Source organism: Carassius carassius, chromosome 1 (assembly GCF_963082965.1).
Source record: "Carassius carassius chromosome 1, fCarCar2.1, whole genome shotgun sequence".
Lineage (NCBI taxonomy): Eukaryota > Metazoa > Chordata > Actinopteri > Cypriniformes > Cyprinidae > Carassius > Carassius carassius.
Window position 1 is genome coordinate 48,883,912 of NC_081755.1, and position 22,882 is coordinate 48,906,793.

Consider the following 22,882-nt stretch of genomic DNA (forward strand, 5'->3'; position numbering starts at 1 on the left):
ATGTCACTCTAGTTCCTTCCTTACTTCTGTAAAAAAAAAAAAAGTCTATAAGAGGAAGGGTAACTGGAGTTGTTACAGAGAGTGCTGTGCATGTGGGTTACTAGGCTCGTTTAAAAAGTTATTAAAAGTTCCTGAGAAGAATCCATTGCTGTTTCTTGCCGACATCACGACATAACAACTGTAGGTGTTTTGTTTTCTCACTACAGAGCTTCTGTGTTAGTTTGACCAGTCTTGCCAGAACTAAAAGGCAAAAGGCTCTAAAAAACTAAAAGGCTCTTTGTCTCGGTTTATAACATCTCTCGGATGCAGCTGCAGTGAGTCTTCTTGAGGAGAGGTGAGCAATTCATGCAGCATATTTCACATATTTAAACAATTTTAAAATCCATTTCACACAATTTGTTTATGCAACAATATATGATTTTATCGGACACCGAATATTTGCTGACCTCAGAACAACAGGCAACAAGCATGTAAAGAAAACAAGTTCATTAAGACCTGATTTTTTTTTCCACAAGTGGTCTAAAGTTCTTAAAAAACAAGACTTTAAGCTTACCAGTGATAAATATCCCCAGATATTTAAACCCATCCAAGGCCAACTTAAAGGGGAATGAAGAATGAGAAAGATATTTGACAAATTGGTTAACAAAAATTAACTCTTTTTTTTTTTAAGTTTAACTTGTACCCTGATAGGCAGCCAAACTGTTCTAGAACAGCTTTTTTATTCTTACTGTTATTTATGTTTGAAAGAAATTCACGTTATATTCTTTTCTTTATTTCTATACAGATATCATATTTTATGTTAATACATGGAGCAGAATAAAAAAAAACACATGGATAGAAATGTTTACAATAGAAATACAGAAAACAGAAACATAATGTGTGATTTAGCACATATGTGAGTGCAATGTTAATTTCTGAGCATTTTAAGTTGATGTGCTCTTTGTGTCAGAGCTGTTACTTTTTTTAAGTTGTAATAATATAATTTTCAAAGAGTAAACGCATTATATTTGCTTGGCTCTGGTCTCTTTGGCTTCACTTGAGTAAATGCTTAAATGTGTAAATGAATTATAAAAAAACTTCAAAATCTGCTTCCAGAGAAATTGATGTTCAGTGAAGCTCCTCCCACAATAATCACATCATCAGTGAAGCTCCTCCCACAAACCCTGCAGAATGGAACACTCTGAAGATACTGAGGAACACACAGGTTGAGGTTTATTCTTGATTTTTCATTAATAATGCTGATGCTTATAAAGCTTCAAGCACTTTTATATTTCTGCTGTAAAAGACTTTAGAGCGTCTGAATAATCTTTCTGATGCATCCAATAATAAGGGACACTTTCTATGAACTGGGAACTTTTTCTTCTGAAATGTTAGATATGTTGGATATTTGATCAAACATTTAATAGTTCTCCCCATAGAAACATGGGATTTGTGCCTATAATTGTTTTAGAAAATAATAACTGTGTATAATAACAGTATAATAACAGTGTACCTCATTCATGAAAATATTCAGGGATGTATAAATTATCTAAACGCATCAAAACAATCAACATTTTATATAATAACAGTCTTTTTTCTGCTGTTAAATCAGGGTTCACTTTTATATTCCTATATAAAAAGTTCCTGAAAACTAACCGTTTTTATTTTTATTTCAGAGCTGATTGAAGAGAACCAGGAGTACGGTGTACATTTTAGGACATCCTCAGACCTCAATCATCAAATGAAAAGGCATCATGCCTCAGACTAAAAGGCTTCAGTCATCGGACAAAACGGCATCACGCCTACATTAGGATGTCCTAAAATGTACACCGTACAGGAGAGTGAAGAATCAAGTGAAGTTGAGGAGAAAAATCATTTCAAAACCAGAGAAAAACCTTTGAGTTGCCCTCAAACCAAACAGAACGATTTAAAGAAAAGAAGAGCCAAGAAATCTTTCACCTGCACTCAGTGTCCAAAGAGTTTCACACACAAATATAATCTTGATAATCACATGAGAGTTCACACTGGAGAGAAACCGTACAAGTGTTCACACTGTGACAAGAGATTCAATCAGTCAACACATCTGAAAACACATGAGATGATCCACAGCAGAGAGAAACCACACACGTGATCAGTGCGGGAAGAGTTTCAAACAATCAGCAAACCTTAAGAGTCACATGAAGAACCACACTCGAGATAAACTGTACTCATGTGATCATTGCGGGCAAACATTTTTGAGGGCTCCAAACCTGAAGAAACACCTGAGAGTTCATACACAGGAGAAGCCACATTCATGTGATTTGTGTGGAAAGAGTTTTACATTGCCACAAACTTTGAAATTACATCAGAAACGTCATACTGGTGTGAAAGAGTACATGTGCTTTGAGTGTGAAAAGACTTTTACTTCAGCGGACAGTTTAAAACTGCATGAGAGGATTCACACTGGAGAGAAACCTTACAAGAGATTCAATCGGTCAGGAAACCTGAAAACACATGAGAGGATCCACACTGGAGAGAAACCGTATCACTGCACTGCATGTGGGAAGTGTTTCAATCGTTCATCTGCTCTACACAGTCATACAAAAAACATTCACAGTAAGTAGATCATCTTCAGATCCAGCACTTTCAGATCTAATACTGCAGTAATGCTGCAAGCAATAAAATATCACCTGGATAAATCTGTCCTTACCAGACATTACAAGCAACATGACAGAAACAAGTTTTCACAGTTAATAAAGTTCATCTTCATCTTCAAAAGCAGCAGATTCAACTGAGATTCAGATAAACTCAAAGATGGAGTTCCTACCCAAAGAACAATGTCGTTGTAATGTTTTATTATTGTATATCATTTTGCTTCATGATATAAATGTTATACTTGTAATTTTCTATGAGTTTCACGTTATATTCTATTGTCGAATGCATGTGTGTCACTTGTAGTTGCTTACTCTTTCATGAAGGAAAGTAGAAGCTTTTTACAAACCGTTATGTACTGTTACGAAGGAGGCTGGTGTAGAGGCTGTACGTTTTTAGATAAAAAGAGGTTTAGATAAAAAAAATGTATTTGTTCTTTGTTGTGAAAATAAATAGTTATTCTACTTATGATGTATTTTAGAATCAAGGATACAATATATACTGTCATGTAGCTTTGCAACTGATCCTTCTTTGCTTCTCTTTAAGTCTAACAACCCTCATTTCCATATGGTTCAAGTGATCTGAAACATGTTTTTTCATACATTTCTCAATAATTATGAAGTAGATATCGCATTCAGAAGTATTAAGGGCAGTATGGCAGTATTTGATATCATTTCAACCTCAAACACACGTAAAAGACCTGCAACGAGAAACTTAGACCCAATGTTGGGGAGTAACTAGTTACATGTAATAGCGTTGAGTAATTTAATAGCAAAATAAATGTAACCATAATCAGTTACAGTTACTAAGAAAAAAATGAGTATTTAAATAAGTTACTTATGAAAATTTATTAAAGATTACAAAGGGGATTACAGTTGAATATTTACACACATCCACATACATATTTAATTGATTTCTTTCCCAAATTGCACCGATACTTTGCAGAAACATAGTCTGGTTTGTAGAATCCAGTCATAAAAACAGGATTGATATAACGCGGACGGAATATGCCACATTTTGGACAAATAAATCAAAAGTAGGTCAGTACACTTGAATCAAAACATGATATGGTCTAGTGTCTGTGAATATTAAGCCGCAAAAGACAATATGAATCCTGCACGTTCTGCGTGTCTGTGTAAAACAGGCGCGGACCGAATATCGGGAGAACCGGGACAATTCCCGATGGCCTCGCCAACGATTTGTCCCGCTATTTTAATATTTTTATTTTATAATCGCCTGCCGGATGTACAAAAGCGATCATTTCTGAATATCACACCGCGGTTAGTAATGACAGTTAATGCTTCGTCTCGCGCGCTCCGTGCCTCCGCCAAATGGTTTGGATCAGACTCAGAGTAATCAATGCGAGAGAGAGAGAGAGAGAGAGAGAGAGAGAGAGAGAGAGAGAGAGAGAGAGAGAGAGAGAGAGAGAGAGAGAGAATGGAATGGACTGTGGAAGCGCACAGCTGGAGCAGAGAAACAAAACTACTGTCCATGTCACAAATAAAAAATTAATTTACAAATGTATTTATTTAAAAATAAATACAAATGGTAATCCATTTGCAAAAATATATACAGTACAGACCAAAAGTTTGGACACACCTTCTCATTCAAAGAGTTTTCTTTATTTTCATGACTATGAAAATTGTAGAGTCACACTGAAAGCATCAAGGGCTATTTGAGCAAGAAGGAGAGTGATGGGGTGCTGCGCCAGATGACCTGGCCTCCAGTCACCGGACCTGAACCCAATCGAGATGGTTTAGGGGTGAGCTGGACCGCAGACAGAAGGCAAAAGGGCCAACAAGTGCTAAGCATCTCTCAGGGAACTCCTTCAAGACTGTTGGAAGACCATTTCAGGTGACTACCTCTTGAAGCTCATCAAGAGAAAGCCAAGAGTGTGCAAAGCAGTAATCAAAGCAAAAGGTGGCTACTTTGAAGAACCTACAATATGACATATTTTCAGTTGTTTCACACTTTTTTGTTATGTATATAATTCCATATATAATTCCACATGTGTTAATTCATAGTTTTGATGCCTTCAGTGTGACTCTACAATTTTCAAAGTCATTAAAATAAAGAAAACTCTTTGAATGAGAAGGTGTCTCCAAACTTTTGGTCTGTACTGTATTTATATATATATATATACATTTTTTTTCTATGAATAAATTGTAGGCAATTTAGAAAGTATAGTTTTGTTAAATCTTGAGTATTAAATTCATGAGAGATATATCAGGGCAAAATAAAGAGACTGAAAAGAAAAAATGGGAGTGAAGGTGCAGTTCAGGAGAGAAGTCCCCAAACTAAAGATTTAAACCTTTTTTATGTGAGGTCCATACAAAAAATAGCGTTGTCCATTAATTTGTTTGTATGAGTTTAGTTTCCCGGTCTGAATTTTTTTCCTACTCCACCCCTCGTGGAAATTAATGGCAAAGACTTACTACATAAGCTCGCAGTGTTTTCCGCTTATGCTGCCTCAATATATGAGTACATAAACACAAACACAATCTCTAGAACTGCTCTGAATCACTTCATGAGCATTTAACGTATTTTGAGAAAACTATCAACATATACAAAGAGACACCATTGTTTCAGGAGTAGACATAATAGGACACATGCTTATTAGATAACCATATTTGAGTTGATGTATATGCTTTTATTTATTATTTTTTAATTAACTATTTCTTTCCAAAGCATTGTTAGAAGCAGTGTTTCCTGTAGTTATGCAAAGATTTGGTGTCAAAAACAGTTTCACTAAACAATTTCTTATGATTTTAAATCTGCTTTAACCTTCAGATCAATCTCGAAGTAAAAGGCAGAACTAAACTGATTTTGTGGTGGATGTGTTCAAATGTGATCATCTTAATTCAAGTGATGAAGGATGCTGAAAGTCTGACACTATTGAGCACTACTGTAAGGTTAAACCTGCATGGTGTTAAATGATTGAAGATGATTAACAGTTGCAAATTAACATTTATTAAAGATTTTGAAAAGTACTCAAAAAGTAATCAGTTAAATTACTTTATTAAAGTAATTAAAAAAGCTACACTATTACATTTTAAACAGGGTAACTTGTAATCTGTAACCTATTACATTTCCAAAGTAACCTTCACAACACTGCTTAGACTTAGTTCACGTTTCATCAAAAATGGTGAATCTATTGTTTTTTTCTTTATATTCAAACCCCTTTCATACCTTTCTTTTTCTCCAAAAATAGAATCAATGTTATCTTTTTAACCCTTGACATGAAAATTAATGGAGGTTTTTACTGGTTTTTCTTTTTCTTTCTTTTTTTCATGATTTCATATGTGCATCATTATTTCAAAGTAAAGGTCAGAACTCGCTCTCTGACTCTGATGAGTACTCTTCTTACAAATTAATAAATGACAGTTGCTCTGTAAAATATTTCAGAAATTAGTCACCAAATATGAAAACTAGAGTCTTTAAGCTTTCAGTGGATATATAGTTTGTCAAGATTACTTTAAGTTCAGACTAAGATATTACAGTTTAAAACATGTAATGACAAGTGGGCCCACAGGTTAAGACTAGAAACATCTGAAATAATGATCATTGTTTTTACCAAATTCAACAACATCTCGCTTATTGTCAGACATATCAGAATGGAAATATAATCACTGAATATAATCACTGTTTGATATTTTTGATCTCTCTTTTGGCTCTTGTCAGAGGATTTCTGGTGTTGTTGTGAAGGTATTCAGGTGTCCACACAGCCAATACTTCTCAAATGTGGACAGTTCAACATGCTCCTCTTTCCTCCAGTTCATCCTCGTTCAGGCTGCAGTGTCATTCTCTCATAAACTTTAGATATGGTGCTGACTCCAGTCATGGAGTATTTCACTACTCTTACGCAGTCGCTGGTGGCAGACTTTCTGGTTGATAATGATGCTGTTGAAGTTGTTGAGGGTCAGTTTGAAGATCTGTGTTTGTCTTTCGTCAGGTGGCAAGGATTGCCGTGCAGATGCAGCTGCGCTGTAGGATGGAGGCAGCGGTGCTGGCTAAATCTGGTGCTGTTGTGGCATTTCTCTAAAGGGGTGAAGCCAGGAGTCCAGATCAAAGTCTAAGGGAAAAAAGAGAAGAATTCTGAATAATATGATCTGTTCTTTTATCTTCACATGCTACAGAACTATAATTTTAGTTCATTCCTAAATGACATTGAAATGTATTTCTCTGCGTTCTGCTGCTTCATGCCTGTGATTTAATAAAAATAAAAATTTCTATGTTCCTTTGACTTGTCTTTTTGTTTGTTTTTCCACTTTTTATAATCTCTTAATTTGTTTCCACGTTTCCAAACTCTCTTTTACTTTGTTCAGGGCTGTTATGCTAAATGCACATTTTCTTTTTGGGAACACCATGATTCTAAATCCAGGGTATGACTTCTACAATTATTTTTACATATTTCTTTTTCATTTCATTGCTAATTGGACTGTCCAACTCATCAAGATCGATCTTAGATGTGACATTCCCAGACCCCATTTTTGCCATCCAAGCCTTTACCTGGAACGTGCCCTCTGTCCCTCCAACCCGTTCTCATCAATCTTGTTACTGCTACATTTTCGTTTCTATTCATTTTCTGTATTTTTATTATTATTACTACCGTTAAGTGCCACTAGGGGGCGCTATAGCTTAAGAGTGAGCTTTGTATGCAGAGAAGAGGTTAATTTCCGCAGAAGAAGCGATCTCTCGAGAGAAAGAAAGATGTATGACTAAAGTGTGGTCACTAAGCTAAGTTTAAGAGAAATAAGATAAACAGAAAGAAGAAGAAAAAGACTGAAACTAATTCCTCTCTCGGTACTCAGCCAACGAGGTATGTTTTGTATGTTGTATTTGTCAAAATAGTTTTATCTGTTAGATTTCTTTCTTTAAGCTAATTATTGTTTGTTCTGTGCTTTCAGAGAAAATCTTACTGTGATTAATTGTTGATGTGAAATAAAGCCAATAGTTTAAGATTTTTTTTTAAGTTGGTACATAAATTATTAATTCATCGACTCATTCAACACAAAACTTGTACCGAGAAAAGACTAATCACCGGTAATTGCCGACGGTTTTAGAGGACAGTATAAATCCCGGAGAGGCGAGCAGTTCACAGTATTTCACACATTTACACAACCATCAAACACTTTACAGCCTGTTGAAGCGACGTTTTACAGGCTCGTTTCTGCTTTGTTTTCATCGGGATCATTTAAAGTTACTGCTGTAGGAGCATGTGAGGGAAAAATAATGCATTCAGAGCGGAGCGATTTTGAATGTTTTGATGTTTTGTTTTGATGTTTGTAGTTGAACTGTTAGTGAATGCCCAGTCATAATACTATAAATAAATACATAAATAAATAATAATAATCTGTGAGGGGTATGGGAATCGATCTCAAGTAGCCTATTGCTGCTACCATTTTCATTTTTAGCTTTTTTTTTCTCCGCTGACATTTAGATTATTTTTACTTGTTAAAATTGAAATAGGTCTGCATTGCAACGGTATTTCCAAACACATTTTGTTCCTGTAATGAGTAATGAACGTTTTTCAAATTTTGAAGATTTGAAATGTCAAATCTATTCATAAATGGGAATATATGAAGTTTGACACAGGAAGCATTAAATATTGCTTTGAAAAATGTTATGATCATTGTCAGTTTATGTACATAAAAAAAAAATCAAGTTTAGGATTACCATATGGTCATGTTAGGCTATGGTGTTGTAAGATAGTTTTTAAGTGTCATTAGTGTTTGTTTATTATTGTCAGTAATTTATCAATAATTTATTTATTTTGTCAATGTCATATTTTGATAAATAACAGTACTTCAGTAAAGCAGTTTTATATGCTTTTATATCCTCAAATCTGGCCCCAACAGCAAACACTGAGAATAAAGAGAGATGATCTGAATGTCTTGTTGACAGGGTCGCTGCTGGCCAAATGGGTGCCCTAAGCAGGATTGTATTGTTGTGACCCCTTCCTCAAATATGATGATGAAAAAAACACCTACTATAGGGGTGAAAAAATAACTTTAATCAAATAAAAAACTAAATGAATAAATTGTATTATTTTCAAATTACAATTGTAGCTCTCGACATGTACCTATGGCTATAACTTTATTATGACTCTAATTTATTTTATAGTCTCAAGCATTAAGAAATCATGCAAAAGGAAATTAAGCAGTTTTACTATGATAAAACCATGGTTTATTTTTGTAAGGGTTGTGATATGCATGTATTTTGTTGAAGAAATTATAAAGGCTGAGTCATCTATAGCAAAAAGGTGGCCAAAAATGAAAGATTAAGTGACTATTTGAATTAAATGTTTGGTCAGTAGCCTAAACAAGGATTTGATTCTCCTGTAAGTGTAACAGAAGCAATTACATGGCATTTGGCTCCCTTTGTAGGCATTTGTAATAACTACATAAATTGTTTATTTTGTATTTGCCTACATTATGTATTTTAACAGTTTTATTATTAACCAATCATTATTGCCTCATTGTTTTTTTTTATGTAATGCATTTTAAGTCATTTTAAAGGCTATTGATGGCTAAGCTCTTTTTTATAGCAACAACAACATCAACAAAAATATATTACAGTATATTAATACTCCTCTGTAAATTATTATTTGAAGTAATAAAACCATGGTTAATTTGCAGTTACCATGGCAACAAGAACGATGATTTGCGGTGTTATTATTAAAACCATGGGTAATTTTCGTAAAAAAAAAAAAACATTCACAGGAATGTTCCTGAAAGTGATAAATGGGCCTATTTTTTACCTAAATGATTTATAATTTATTTTAATATATATTAAAAATGTATAAGGTGTGCATTGTAGCTGACACCTAAATGAACACATTACAATTGTTTTATGACTGCAAGTCTTTCTCCTCAAATGCTATTGAGTTTCAAATTTGCGTTTGAGCCCATGTGAAAAAGTAGCATAATTTATTATTTTAATAAATATCCAACATTCAATTCAATTGCGCTTTATAGCTGTCACCTAGATAAACAATTCCAGTTGTTTTTATGACTGTAAGTCATTCTCCTCAAATGCTACTGACGTTAGAAAAGTGTATACCAATTTCGCATGTAACTTTAGAGACGGTCCCTAAATTTGAGACTCTGGAACATCTAACGTCAAGCCAACTTTTTTTTTTTTTTTTTATTGTTTTACTTTTAGTTTTCTTTTCTCTGCGCCGGATTGCTGATGTCCTTTACCCGGACATAGATGTTCATCCATCAATTATGAACATTCAGCTGAAAACATGAGGTGCAAGCGGTCGCGAGCGCGGACGGGAGAATGGCGGAAGGTTTTTTTTTTTTTGAGCAACTGGGATGGTGGGTGTTCTGACAAATAATGCTACCTATCAGATTATGCTACCAACACTGTATTGATCATACTGTAAGGGTAGGTTTAGGGTTGGGGTAGGTGTACATGTTAATAAAGCCTCACACCTTATTAATATCATGCATGAAGCAAAATCTGATAGGTAACACTTTTCGCTATCGAATTATGCTACCATTGGTTTTAATGGGAGGTAGCATTTTTCGACAAGGCAGCACAAATCGACAGAACACCCCCTCTGGGAGTTGGTGCCCTACGCAGACTGCGTACTCTGCGTGTAGGAAGCGACGGCACTGCTTGTTGAATGGGTGTTGATAGAAGCTCATCAATATTAACAGAGCTGCTGAAAAGACTCTTTATTTCATGTAAATAGCTCTGGTTTTCAGCTCATTTATTATGCTGATGCCTCAGATCTCCTGTAAATTGCCACTTAAAGCTCATTTCCTTGGTGTCAACAATATTTTTTTTTCTGTGTTTAGTTTTTCAACTGTTTTTCTTACCATTATTTATGTATAAAAAATATATATATTAACAATGTGTTGTAAAACCGATCTTGGTACGGTGTTTTTTTTTTTCATCTTCTCTCATGCTGCAATTCATCTTCAGTGAAGCTCCTCCCACAGTAGTTCACCAATAAATAAATGCATCTCTATCAGTTCAGAAGAGAAGACAAGCATCAAATCACCAGGAGAGCCGTAAAGTCTGAGTTTATTAAAGAGGACAGAGAGAAGATGAGAGATCAAGAAGCCTCAACCCTCAGAATCAAACACACTGAAGATACTGAACAAACAGGTTGGTGTTTATTATTGATTTCTCATTAATCCGTGATTCTGAAAAACTCGATTAAATCAGATTTAGTTAAATGGCTGATTCACAGTTTTATTTTGCAGCCATTTTAACCACATTTTTATTTCTATACAGTTTGCTTTTTATAAATCAAAAGTAAACACAATTGATCTAGTAAGTAATGACTTAAGCAAAATCTGATTAGCTGGTTACTAATTTATTTCCCATAAATTATAGCAGTTATTCATAGTTTCAGAGATTATTTTTCTTACAGTAACTTTGGTAACAGGGTTGATGAAAAGTTCCTGAAAACTAACAATTTTTACTTTTATTTCAGAGCTGATTGAAGAGAACCAGGAGAGTGAAGAATTGAGGGAAGTTGAGGAGAAAACTCATTTCAAAACCAGAGAAAAACTTTTGAGTTGCCCTCAGACCAAACAGAAAGATTTAAAGAAAAGAAGAGCCAAGAAATCTTTCACCTGCACTCAGTGTTCAAAGAGTTTCACACGCAAAAATAATCTTGATATTCACATGAGAGTTCACACTGGAGAGAGACCATACACATGTGATCAATGTGGGAAGAGTTTCACACAATCAGCAACACTTAAGGGTCACATGAACATCCACACTGGAGAGAAACCGTTCATATGTGATCAGTGCGGGAAGAGTTTCTCTCGAAAAGAAGTCCTTGCAGAGCACATGAACATCCACACTGGAGAGAAACCGTACACGTGTGATCAATGTGGGAAGAGTTTCACACAATCATCAAACCTTAAGAGTCACATGAAGATCCACACTCGAGATAAACTGTACTCGTGTGATCAGTGCGGGCAAACATTTTTGTGGGCTTCAGTCCTAAAGCAGCACCTTAGAGTTCATACACAGGAGAAGCCACATTCATGTGATTTGTGTGGAAAGAGTTTTTCGCAGCTACAAACCTTGAAACAACATCAGAAACTTCATACTGGTGTAAAAGAGTACATGTGCTTTGAGTGTGAAAAGACTTTTATTTCAGCGGGCCGTTTAAAACTGCATGAGAGGATTCACACTGGAGAGAAACCTTACAAGTGTTCACAGTGTGACAAGAGATTCAGTCGGTCAGGAAACCTGAAAACACATGAGAGGATCCACACTGGAGAAAAACCTTACAAGTGTTTACACTGTGACAAGAGATTCACTCATGCAGGAAGTCTGAAAACACATGAGATGATTCACACTGGAGAGAAACCATACAAGTGTTCACACTGTGACAAGAGATTCACTCATGCAGGAAGTCTGAAAACACATGAGAGGATCCACACTGGAGAGAAACCGTATCACTGCACTGCATGTGGGAAGTGTTTCAATCGTTCATCTGCTCTACACAGTCATACAAAAACCATTCACAGTAAGTAGATCATCTTCAGATCCAGCACTTTCAGATCTAATACTGCAGTAATGCTGCAAGCAATAAAATATCACCTGGATAAATCTGTCCTTACCAGACATTACAAGCAACATGACAGACACAAGTTTTCACAGTTAATAAAGTTCATCTTCATCTTCAAAAGCAGCAGATTCAACTGAGATTCAGATAAACTCAAAGATGGAGTTCCTACCCAAAGAACAATGTCGTTGTAATGTTTTATTATTGTATATCATTTTGCTTCATGATATAAATGTTATACTTGTAATTTTAGATGAGTTTCATGTTACCGTAATTCCTCAAATAAAAACCGGTAGTCAAATAAATGCCGGGCCTCTTATAGTGGCCGGTGGCGTGGTCAACACGGACAAATTAAGGCCGGGGGAAATTTGTGCAGCAGAGCCAGATAACAAACGTACACGCCCACTGCCGGAGCGTTTCTCGTTCTCGAGTTAAGAACCGGTTGCATCGGTTTTCAGATCACCAGTACACTGAACCGAGAAGCATTTCTGTCGGACGCGTCTGATTCGATAACCGAGGAGCTGATGATACTGCGCATGCGTGATTCAGCGTGAAGCAGACCGACACACAGAGCATCTGAACCGAACTGATTCTTTTGGTGATTGATTCTGAACTGATTCTGTGCTAATGTTATGCCTGTCCACTGGAACGCTATCGTTTTTAATTTAAAACCGGTTATTTAAAACAATTACTTATCAAACAGATGGAATTAGAAATAAAGGCCTGCCTCTAATAAAAGCCTGCTTCAAATAAAATCCTGTTACCTTCTTCAGTTCAGGTAAATAAAGGCCCCGGCTTATTTGAGGAATTACGGTATATTCTATTGTCGAATGCATGTGTGTCACTTGTAGTTGCTTACTCTTGAAGGAAAGTAGAAGCTTTTTACAAACCGTTATGTACTGTTACGAAGGAGGCCTAGAGGCTGTAACACTTTTATGTGAGGTTTAGATATATTTTTTTATTTGTCCCTTTCATACCTTTCTTTTTCTCCAAAAATAGAATCAATGTTATCTTTTTAACCCTTGACATGAAAATTATTGGAGGTTTTTACGTTTTTTTTTCTTTCTTTTTTTCATGATTTCATATGTGCATCATTATTTAAAAGTAAAGGTCAGAACTCGCTCTCTGACTCTGAGTACTTACAAATTAATAAATTACAGTTGCTCTGTAAAATATTTCAGAAATTAGTCACCAAATATGAAAACTAGAGTCTTTAATCTTTCAGTGGATATATACAGTAGTTTGTCAAGATTACTTTAAATTCAGACTAAGATATTACAGTTTAAAACATGTAATGACAAGTGGGCCCACAGGTTAAGACTAGAAACATCTGAAATAATGATCATTGTTTTTACCAAATTCAAAATTGAGAACTGTTTTCTTGTCGAAGCGGCCACTCGGAGCTGTGGCCGTAAGGTCTCCTGTGCCTGCGCCTGTCGAGGCGGCAATCCCCGAACCCGGTGGTGGACACCGGAAGTAAGGGATGCCGTCAAGCTGAAGAAGGAGTCCTATCGGGCCTGGTTGGCTTGTGGGACTCCTGAGGCAGCTGACAGGTACCGGCAGGCCAAGCGGACTGCAGCCCAGGTGGTTGTGGAGGCAAAAACTCGGGCCTGGGAGGAGTTCGGTGAGGCCATGGAGAAGGACTATCGGTCGGCCTCGAAGAGATTCTGGCAAACCGTCCGGCGCCTCAGGAGAGGGAAGCAGTGCCCTACCAACGCTGTTTACAGTAGAGGTGGAGAGCTGTTGACCTCAACTGGGGATGTCGTTGGACGATGGAAGGAATACTTCGAGGATCTCCTCAATCTCGCTGTCACGTCTTCCATTGAGGAAGCAGAGGCTGAGGGCTCAGATGTGGACTCGTCCATCACCCAAGCTGAAGTCACCGAGGTAGTCAAGAAACTCCTCGGTGGCAAGGCACCGGGGGTGGATGAGATCCGCCCTGAGTACCTCAAGTCTCTGGATGTTGTGGGGCTGTCTTGGCTGACACGCCTTTGCAGCATCGTGTGGCAGTCGGGGACGGTGCCTCTGGGATGGCAGACCGGGGTGGTGGTCCCTCTTTTTAAGAAGGGGGACCGGAGGGTGTGTTCCAACTACAGGGGGATCACACTTCTCAGCCTCCCTGGGAAAGTCTATGCCAGGGTACTGGAGAGGAGAATCCGGCCGATAGTAGAACCTCGGATTCAGGAGGAACAGTGTGGTTTTCGTCCAGGCCGTGGAACACTGGACCAGCTCTATACCCTCTACAGGGTGCTGGAGGGTTCATGGGAGTTTGCCCAACCAGTCCACATGTGCTTTGTGGATTTGGAGAAGGCATTCGACTGTGGAGGGTGCTCTGGGAGTATGGGGTCCGGGGCCCTTTGCTAAGGGCTATCTGGTCCCTGTACGACCGGAGCAGGAGCTTGGTTCGTATTGCCAGCAGTAAGTCAGACTTGTTCCCGGTGCGTGTTGGACTCCGGCAGGGCTGCCCTTTGTCGCCGGTTCTGTTCATGATTTTTATGGACAGAATTTCTAGGCGCAGCCAGGGGCCGGAGGGGGTCAGGTTTGGTGACAACGCGATTTCGTCTCTGCTCTTTGCGGATGATGTTGTCGTGTTGGCCTCATCAAGCCAGGACCTTCAGCATGCAATGGGACGGTTTGCAGCCGAGTGTGAAGCGACTGGGATGAGAATCAGCACCTCCAAATCCGAGGCCATGGTCCTCAGTCGGAAAAGGGTGGCTTGCCCACTTCAGGTTGGTGGGGAGTTCCTGCCTCAAGTGGAGGAGTTTAAGTATCTTGGGGTCTTGTTCACGAGTGAGGGAAGGATGGAACGGGAGATTGACAGACGGATCGGTGCAGCTTCTGCAGTAATGCGGTCGATGTACCGGTCTGTCGTGGTGAAGAAAGAGCTGAGCCGCAAGGCGAAGCTCTCGATTTACCGGTCAATCTACGTTCCTACTCTCACCTATGGTCATGAGCTTTAGGTCATGACCGAAAGGACAAGATCCCGGATACAGGCGGCCGAAATGAGCTTTCTCCATAGGGTGGCTGGGCGATCCCTTAGAGATAGGGTGAGAAGCTCAGTCACCCGGAAGGAGCTCAGAGTAGAGCCGCTGCTCCTCCACATCGAGAGGGGTCAGCTGAGGTGGCTCGGGCATCTGTTCTGGATGCCTCCTGGACGCCTTCCCGGGAAGGTGTTCCGGGCGCGTCCCACTGGGAGGAGACCCCGGGGAAGACCTAGGACACGCTGAAGAGACTATATCTCCCGGCTGGCCTGGGAACGCCTCGGTGTCCCCCCAGAAGAGCTGGAGGAAGTGTCTAGGGAGAGGGAAGTCTGGGGTTCTCTGCTTAGACTACTACCCCCGGGACCCGGCCCCGGATAAGCGGAAGAAGATGGATGGATGGATGGATAATAATTCAAAATTGATGTATACAGTTCAACCGCAAAATCTGTATTTTTTTTACATTTGTCAAGACAATTTTTATACATCTATAAATAACTGAAAGGCAAGCTGCAGGACCACACGGAGATGCCAGCAGACCACAATATCAGTCGCCTTAATGCTTTATGTGGAGTGTCTAGTGTTTTCAAAACTGCACTCGAAAGCGTGTGCTCACTTTATAGGGCTTCAGTCTAAAAAAATGTGTTATCAGATTAAATCTTGCATACTGTGTTACACTAAGAAAGATTTATGTACTTCAGTACCCAGCAAACATTAGACTGATGGCAACGTTTTCAAGATGCTTCAAGAAACCTGGCTGCAGAGCTACAGCACTGTTAGAAGCATTAGGCACTTCCTGTACATGCTGTAAAATCAGAATGCTGTCAAAATAATGTTAGAAATAGATTTTTTTTACTTGAAATGAAATTAATTAAATCAACATTTAGTGTGAGCATCCTTTGTGTTTAAAGCAGGTTTTCCCCTCAGTGCACTTGAGCAGAGTTTCTCAGGAGCTTTGGAGGAAGGTTTCTTGGATTTACCCATTATACATATAAAGTTTACGAAAACATCTCGCTTATTGTCAGACATATCAGAATGGAAATATAATCACTGAATATATTCACTGTTTGATATTTTTGATCTCTCTTTTGGCTCTTGTCAGAGGATTTCTGGTGTTGTTGTGAAGGTATTCAGGTGTCCACACAGCCAATACTTCTCAAATGTGGACAGTTCAACATGCTCCTCTTTCCTCCAGTTCATCCTCGTTCAGGCTGCAGTGTCATTCTCTCATAAACTTTAGATATGGTGCTGACTCCAGTCATGGAGTATTTCACTACTCTTACGCAGTCGCTGGTGGCAGACTTTCTGGTTGATAATGATGCTGTTGAAGTTGTTGAGGGTCAGTTTGAAGATCTGTGTTTGTCTTTCGTCAGGTGGCAAGGATTGCCGTGCAGATGCAGCTGCGCTGTAGGATGGAGGCAGCGGTGCTGGCTAAATCTGGTGCTGTTGTGGCATTTCTCTAAAGGGGTGAAGCCAGGAGTCCAGATCAAAGTCTAAGGGAAAAAAGAGAAGAATTCTGAATAATATGATCTGTTCTTTTATCTTCACATGCTACAGAACTATAATTTTAGTTCATTCCTAAATGACATTGAAATGTATTTCTCTGCGTTCTGCTGCTTCATGCCTGTTATTTAATAAAAATAAAAATTTCTATGTTCCTTTGACTTGTCTTTTTGTTTGTTTTTCCACTTTTTATAATCTCTTAATTTGTTTCCACGTTTCCAAACTCTCTTTTACTTTGTTCAGGGCTGTTATGCTAAATGCACATTTTCTTTTTGGGAACACCATGATTCTAAATCCAGGGTATGACTTCTACAATTATTTTTACATATTTCTTTTTCATTTCATTGCTAATTGGACTGTCCAACTCATCAAGATCGATCTTAGATGTGACATTCCCAGACCCCATTTTTGCCATCCAAGCCTTTACCTGGAACGTGTCCTCTTTCCCTCCAACCCGTTCTCATCAATCTTGTTCCCTCACACATCGCCGTTTGTAACACGCTAAGACAATACTGAGTCCAGCAAAGTCTAACGCCGTCCCCTTCTAAATTTAATCCCCACACTTCATCCCCCTTCTGTGGAGAGGTGAGTACCTCTCCACTTTAAATTCACTTTAATTTGCATATTTACATTTAAAATATCCCAGCCGGCACATGACCGACCTTCAACGTTGAAATATGGTTGAAATAAGGTCAGTTGTGGTTTCAAAGTTGAAACAACGTTGATTCAACACTTAAAGCCGAATGGTTGAAAAACTTCCAGCACATGACCAACTTTCATCGTTGAAATATGTCCTTAAAGGACATCCCTTACGAAAATTAACCATGGTTTTACTACAAATAAAACCAAAAAACCATGGTTACTATAGTTAAACCATGGTAACCACAAATTAACCATGGTTTTGCTATATTAACCATGGTATTTGTAGTAAATCTGTGGTTATACAAATGGTAGTCAACACGCCAAAAAACCATGGGTTACTACAAACCATGGTTATTCTTCGTAAGGGATGTAAAGGCCCCTTCACACCGGATGCGTAACGAAACGAAACGAAACGAAAAAGCGAATAGTTCGCGTGCGATTAGTTCGCGTCAAAACCATTCACATCAGCCGCGACGCGAATTTGCGATGTCTGTGACGTTCAGAGAGCTTCAACATTCCAAAACTTTCGCGCCGACAGTTGAGAAAATGGACACTTCAACTTTAACACTTCCAGCCTGTCCACTTTTAGTTTCCTTTTCCTCTCTCCTTTTTCTCATATAGGTGTCCCTTAGGTTTTTCCACAGTTTTTTTGCGTCTTCAACTAAACAAAGTGCGTTTTGTAAAGTCAATACACCTTATTGCATGTAACACATGAAGTTAAATCATTCGACTAGAAACTGGATATCACACAAAGAATGTATATAGAAAAGCAGCTCTTAAATAGTCACTACATTTTTGTTACATATTCAAAGTAAACACGGTCTGTATTGCTATCTTTGACGATAGTGTTAGCTTTCTATCCCCTGTTGTTTTTATCACACAACATACTCACAGTCGTGATACCCTAGTTGGTTGGCAATGCTACACCACACATTGTCCTTCAAATCGTTGTCCTTGTAGTTTTTATTAGATTTGTCAAACAAAACGGGATTCGCCGACACACAAGTAATCAGAAGATCTGTCATTTTTGCTGTGACGTCACCTTTGTTTCCTTGTATGTGATTGGCTGAAGCCTTTTTGTCGCCTCAAAAGTAAAAAAAAATCGACGTCGAAGCGAAAAAAATAAAAGTGGCTCGCGCGTCAAAATCGCGTCCAGTGTGAAAGGACCTTAACCTGCAGATAAATAAATACCCGTGTGTGTATTTTTGCGTTGCTTTATCACAGATGATCAAGTTAGATGCTCACCTAATCTGTTGCTGGTAAGTTATGTGTTAATGTCCTGATTGTGTAAATTTCCTGATATGAATCCCATGCATTAGGTGTGTTATATATGTTTTTTATTCTTATAGTAGTTTCAAAGTGTTTTCTGAAACGTATAAGTGCAAATGTCGGTACAATTTTAATGAATTAATGAAAATGAATAGGATTGTTTAAAGCCATGGTTCTCAAAGTGTCAGGCCCCCTCTAATGTTAGTTGTTACGCAGGTGAATCAATAAATTAAACTAATTTTATCTTTGAGTAAGTTTTTTTTTGCACATTTAAGTATGTAAGTTAATGTACCCTACAGTTTTGTAACTTGTTACATAATTACATTTAAAATAACATTTTAATTTAAACTTTTTTTTTTCATTTACTTGTACGTAAGCACAATGTAGTGTTAATGTTCAAACTGTATTTACCATGGTAAAGTGTCTGACAACAATTAATATTCTTGTTAGAATAAAATTGCCTCATTTTTTAACTGTAGAGCTGTAGCTGAATAGTTAGGCCTACTACGCTGCTGAAATGTAATATTGGTCATTAAGGTGGAACTTAATATTTAATAACAAATATTTTCTGAAGTGATACTTGGTATAAACAGTTTGAGAACCAATGGTTTAAAGAAATGGTATAATATGAAATCCTGCTTTTTAAGAACTTTTCAGTAAACCATTTCTTCGTTCTCCTTGTAGAGTCATCAAGGATCCAGCTTGTTCTTGAAACATTGATAAGAAATTGTTCATGTGCTACATTGCACTGTGTTGTGGAAATTCTAATTCAATAACAATTTGTAGAGACTGATAATGAAAAACCAAACAGAGTTTTGTCTTTGTGTTGCTTTAAAGGGATAGTTCACCCAGATAGGAAATTTATGTAATTAATAACTTACCCTCATGTTGTTTCAAACCCGTAAAACCTCCGTTTATCTTTGGAACACAGTTTAAGATATTTTAGATTTAGTCCGAGAGCTCTCAGTCCCTTTACTCATTTTCAAGAAACATCTAAAGACTCATCTTTTTCAGCAGAACTTAACCAACTAATACTAGCACTTTCCTTGTTTTTCTTGTCTTTCATAAAAAAAAAAAACAACCTGGCTATGTGTTCTGTACTAGACTAACTGAGACTTGTCATGGCACTTGTATACTGTTGTTGTTCTCTTGTTGACCTGACTGCTTCTATTGTTCTCATTTGTAAGTCGCTTTGGATAAAAGCGTCTGTTAAATGATTAAATGTAAATGTTTATACAGGACGGTACAGAAAGTGCACAAGTGGGAGAGAGTGGAGGGGACGGCGTCAGAAAGGACCTAGCGCTGGGACTCTTTCAAGGATCACCCAAAGCACAACCACACTGTATGCACGAGGCTGCTGGTTCTAACGTTAAACCACCGTTAAAGTTAAACCACATGTAACAATCTTAAAATTGCCCCCGATGTTGCAGCCATGATAAAATCTCATATGCCTGCATGCAATGCCTAAATTAGCATAGGTTTAATTTTCTATCAATAACCTAGACATAAAACGTATGCGAGTTTAAATTAGCAGTCATCAAAACTTTAGACAGCAGAAGAAAAGTACTTCGCATCCAAAAACAACTTTGAAAACCTCACAGGCAGAGAGAAAATCTTACTGTGATTAATTGTTGATGTGAAATAAAGCCAATAGTTTAAGATTTTTTTTGTTGGTACATAAATTATTAATTCATCGACTCATTCAACACAAAACTTGTACCGAGAAAAGACTAATCACCGGTAATTGCCGACGGTTTTAGAGGACAGTATAAATCCCGGAGAGGCGAGCAGTTCACAGTATTTCACACATTTACACAACCATCAAACACTTTACAGCCTGTTGAAGCGACGTTTTACAGGCTCGTTTCTGCTTTGTTTTCATCGGGATCATTTAAAGTTACTGCTGTAGGAGCATGTGAGGAAAAAATAATGCATTCAGAGCGGAGCGATTTTGAATGTTTTGATGTTTTGTTTTGATGTTTGTAGTTGAACTGTTAGTGAATGCCCAGTCATAATACTATAAATAAATACATAAATAAATAATAATAATCTGTGAAGGGTATGGGAATCGATCTCAAGTAGCCTATTGCTGCTACCATTTTTATTTTGACCTTTTTTTTTCTCCGCTGACATTTAGATTATTTTTACTTGTTAAAATTGAAATAGGTCTGCATTGCAACGGTATTTCCAAACACATTTTGTTCCTGTAATGAGTAATGAACGTTTTTCAAATTTTGAAGATTTGAAATTTCAAATCTATTCATAAATGGGAATATATGAAGTTTGACTAGGGAAGCATTAAATATTGCTTTGAAAAATGTTATGATCATTGTCAGTTTATGTACATAAAAATCAAGTTTACCATATGGTCATGTTAGGCTTTGGTGTTGTAAGATAGTTTTTTAGTGTCATTAGTGTTTGTTTATTATTGTCAGTAATTTATCAATGATTTATTTATTTAGTCAATGTCATATTTTGATAAATAGCAGTAGTTCAGTAAAGCAGTTTTATATGCTTTTATATCCTCAAATCTGGCCCCAACAGCAAACACTGAGAATAAAGAGAGATGATCTGAATGTCTTGTTGAATGGGTGTTGATAGAAGCTCATCAATATTAACAGAGCTACTGAAAAGACTCTTTATTTCATGTAAATAGCTCTGGTTTTCACCTCATATATTATGCTGATGCCTCAGATCTCCTGTAAATTGCCACTTAAAGCTCATTTCCTTGGTGTCAACAATAATTTTTTTTGTGTGTTTAGTTTTTCAGCTGTTTTTCTTACCATTATTTATGTTTAAAAATATAGATATTTACACTGTGTTGTAAAAACGATCTTGGTACGGTGTTTTTTTCATCTCTCATGCTGCAATTCACCTTCAGTGAAGCTCCTTCCACATGAATCGCATCATCCGTGAAGCTCCTCCCACATGAAGCACATCATCAGTGAAGCTCCTCCCACAGTAGTTCACCAATAAATCCTGGAACATCTCTATCGATTCAGAAGAGAAGACCAGCATCAAATCACCAGGAGAGCTGTAAAGTCTGAGTTTATTAAAGAGGACAGAGAGAAGATGAGAGATCAAGAAGCCTCAACCCTCAGAATCAAACACACTGAAGATACTGAACAAACAGGTTGGTGTTTATTATTGATTTCTCATTAATCCGTGATTCTGAAAAACTCGATTAAATCAGATTTAGTTAAAAGTGTTCACAGTTTTCGCAAAAGTAAACACAATAATTGATCTAAGTATATGATTTTAAGCAAAATCTGATAAGCTAGTTTACTAATTTATTTCCCATAAAGTATAGCAGTTATTCATAGTGATAGAGATTATTTTTCTTACAGTAACTTTGGTAACTGGGTTGATGAATGCGACCAACACTATACAGTTTGTTATGTATACTTGTTTAAAAAGTGTGGCAATAGATTGAGATGATTTAATGAAATAATAGCAAGCATGGGGTGGCATTATTTTATAGTACTAACCAGTTTGTAATAAGTTGTTATATGGAACTGCTATTTAAATAATTATTTTTTTATTAAATAAATAGTCATAACCAATAATCATACTGTTTAGTTTGTGCCTCCCAGATCCGTGTTAATGGGTGGCACGAGACTCTATTTGACACTGGAATCCAAATGAAAGAAGAGATAAAATATAGTAAAATATAAATTATTAAATAGAATTATCAAATGTCCTCTTAAAGCAACACCATTGGCGCTTTAAGAAACACCCTTTAACCCTCTGGGCTTCTTCGTAAATGGGTTACACTTAGCTTCCTCCCGCCCGAAAACGGGCGAAGCCTTAAAATTGTACTTTACTTTTTCCCAGGATAACCAATCAAATATATTTTTGATCTATAATGTTTTCTGATTATTATTTAGAATTTTTAGATTTTTTTATGATACTTTGCATTAATTATATAATTTTTATGAGCTATTTTTTCCATTAGAATTAATATATCATTTTTTATTTTATATTTATTAAAAAAAAATAATTCAATAAATGCAGCATTTCACATCAAAATAGAGTGCCAGCCTAAAAAAAATGTTCCAGGAAAAGAACTTCATCTAGAGGCTTTAAAAAATAGCCACTTTTGTGTAATGTCCTGTACCAGCCTGTAGGCTGTCTATAGCTTCCTATATATCCTATATAGAAAGGCTTTTTGATTCCTTTTGTTGTTTTAGACATGATTTCTCTATCTTATTCGTTTTTTTTATTTAGATATACATTTAGATATTCTAAAAGATGATTACTTTATTTTCTTAACAAAAATGTTTAGATAAGTATCAGGTTTTGCATTATGATTACAATCAAACTATAGCATTTGGTTAGA

General features: G+C 37.1%; 3 protein-coding genes across 7 annotated transcripts in view; all 3 read left to right on the plus strand.

Annotated features, from left to right (window-relative positions):
* Positions 1–2,089: 2,089 nt before the first annotated feature.
* Positions 2,090–2,864, plus strand: LOC132098654 (zinc finger protein 239-like). The gene has a single exon (XM_059504780.1). The coding sequence runs from the start codon at positions 2,157–2,159 to the stop codon at positions 2,580–2,582; it is 426 nt and encodes a 141-aa protein (XP_059360763.1). The 5' UTR covers positions 2,090–2,156; the 3' UTR covers positions 2,583–2,864.
* A 4,431-nt stretch (positions 2,865–7,295) lies between these two features.
* The window catches only part of LOC132158112 (gastrula zinc finger protein XlCGF57.1-like), a 129,963-nt gene continuing 114,376 nt past the window's right edge, over positions 7,296–22,882 (plus strand). Inside the window, exons 1-2 of one of the 4 annotated variants that reach the window (XM_059567653.1) lie at positions 7,296–7,433; positions 21,478–21,676. In XM_059567653.1, the coding sequence (XP_059423636.1) occupies positions 21,616–21,676 (61 nt within the window). In that variant the 5' untranslated portion in view covers positions 7,296–7,433; positions 21,478–21,615. Of the gene's footprint in view, positions 7,434–21,424; positions 21,677–22,882 lie in introns of all 4 variants that reach the window. The other 3 variants (XM_059567577.1, XM_059567803.1, XM_059567727.1) reach the window with 3 other exon arrangements.
* LOC132091761 (zinc finger protein 501-like) lies at positions 10,566–16,796 on the plus strand. Of its 2 annotated transcripts, XM_059497959.1 has the most exons (4): positions 10,566–10,731; positions 11,063–11,288; positions 11,373–12,112; positions 16,503–16,796. In XM_059497959.1, the coding sequence occupies exons 1-4, from the start codon at positions 10,581–10,583 to the stop codon at positions 16,538–16,540; spliced, it is 1,155 nt and encodes a 384-aa protein (XP_059353942.1). In that variant the 5' UTR covers positions 10,566–10,580; the 3' UTR covers positions 16,541–16,796. The 2 variants fall into 2 exon arrangements, with proteins under 2 accessions (XP_059353942.1, XP_059353888.1); XM_059497905.1 differs by having other exon boundaries at positions 11,063–12,112.

Bases quoted from the DNA above. Each gene is read 5' to 3' on its own strand.
- LOC132091761 (XM_059497905.1), top strand. From the start codon at position 10,581: ATGCATCTCTATCAGTTCAGAAGAGAAGACAAGCATCAAATCACCAGG. The intron at 10,732-11,062 runs GTTGGTGTTTAT...CTTTTATTTCAG, and splicing joins TGAAGATACTGAACAAACAG to AGCTGATTGAAGAGAACCAG. The intron at 12,113-16,502 runs GTAAGTAGATCA...GTCTTTCGTCAG, and splicing joins TCATACAAAAACCATTCACA to GTGGCAAGGATTGCCGTGCA.
- LOC132098654 (XM_059504780.1), top strand. From the start codon at position 2,157: ATGAAGAACCACACTCGAGATAAACTGTACTCATGTGATCATTGCGGG.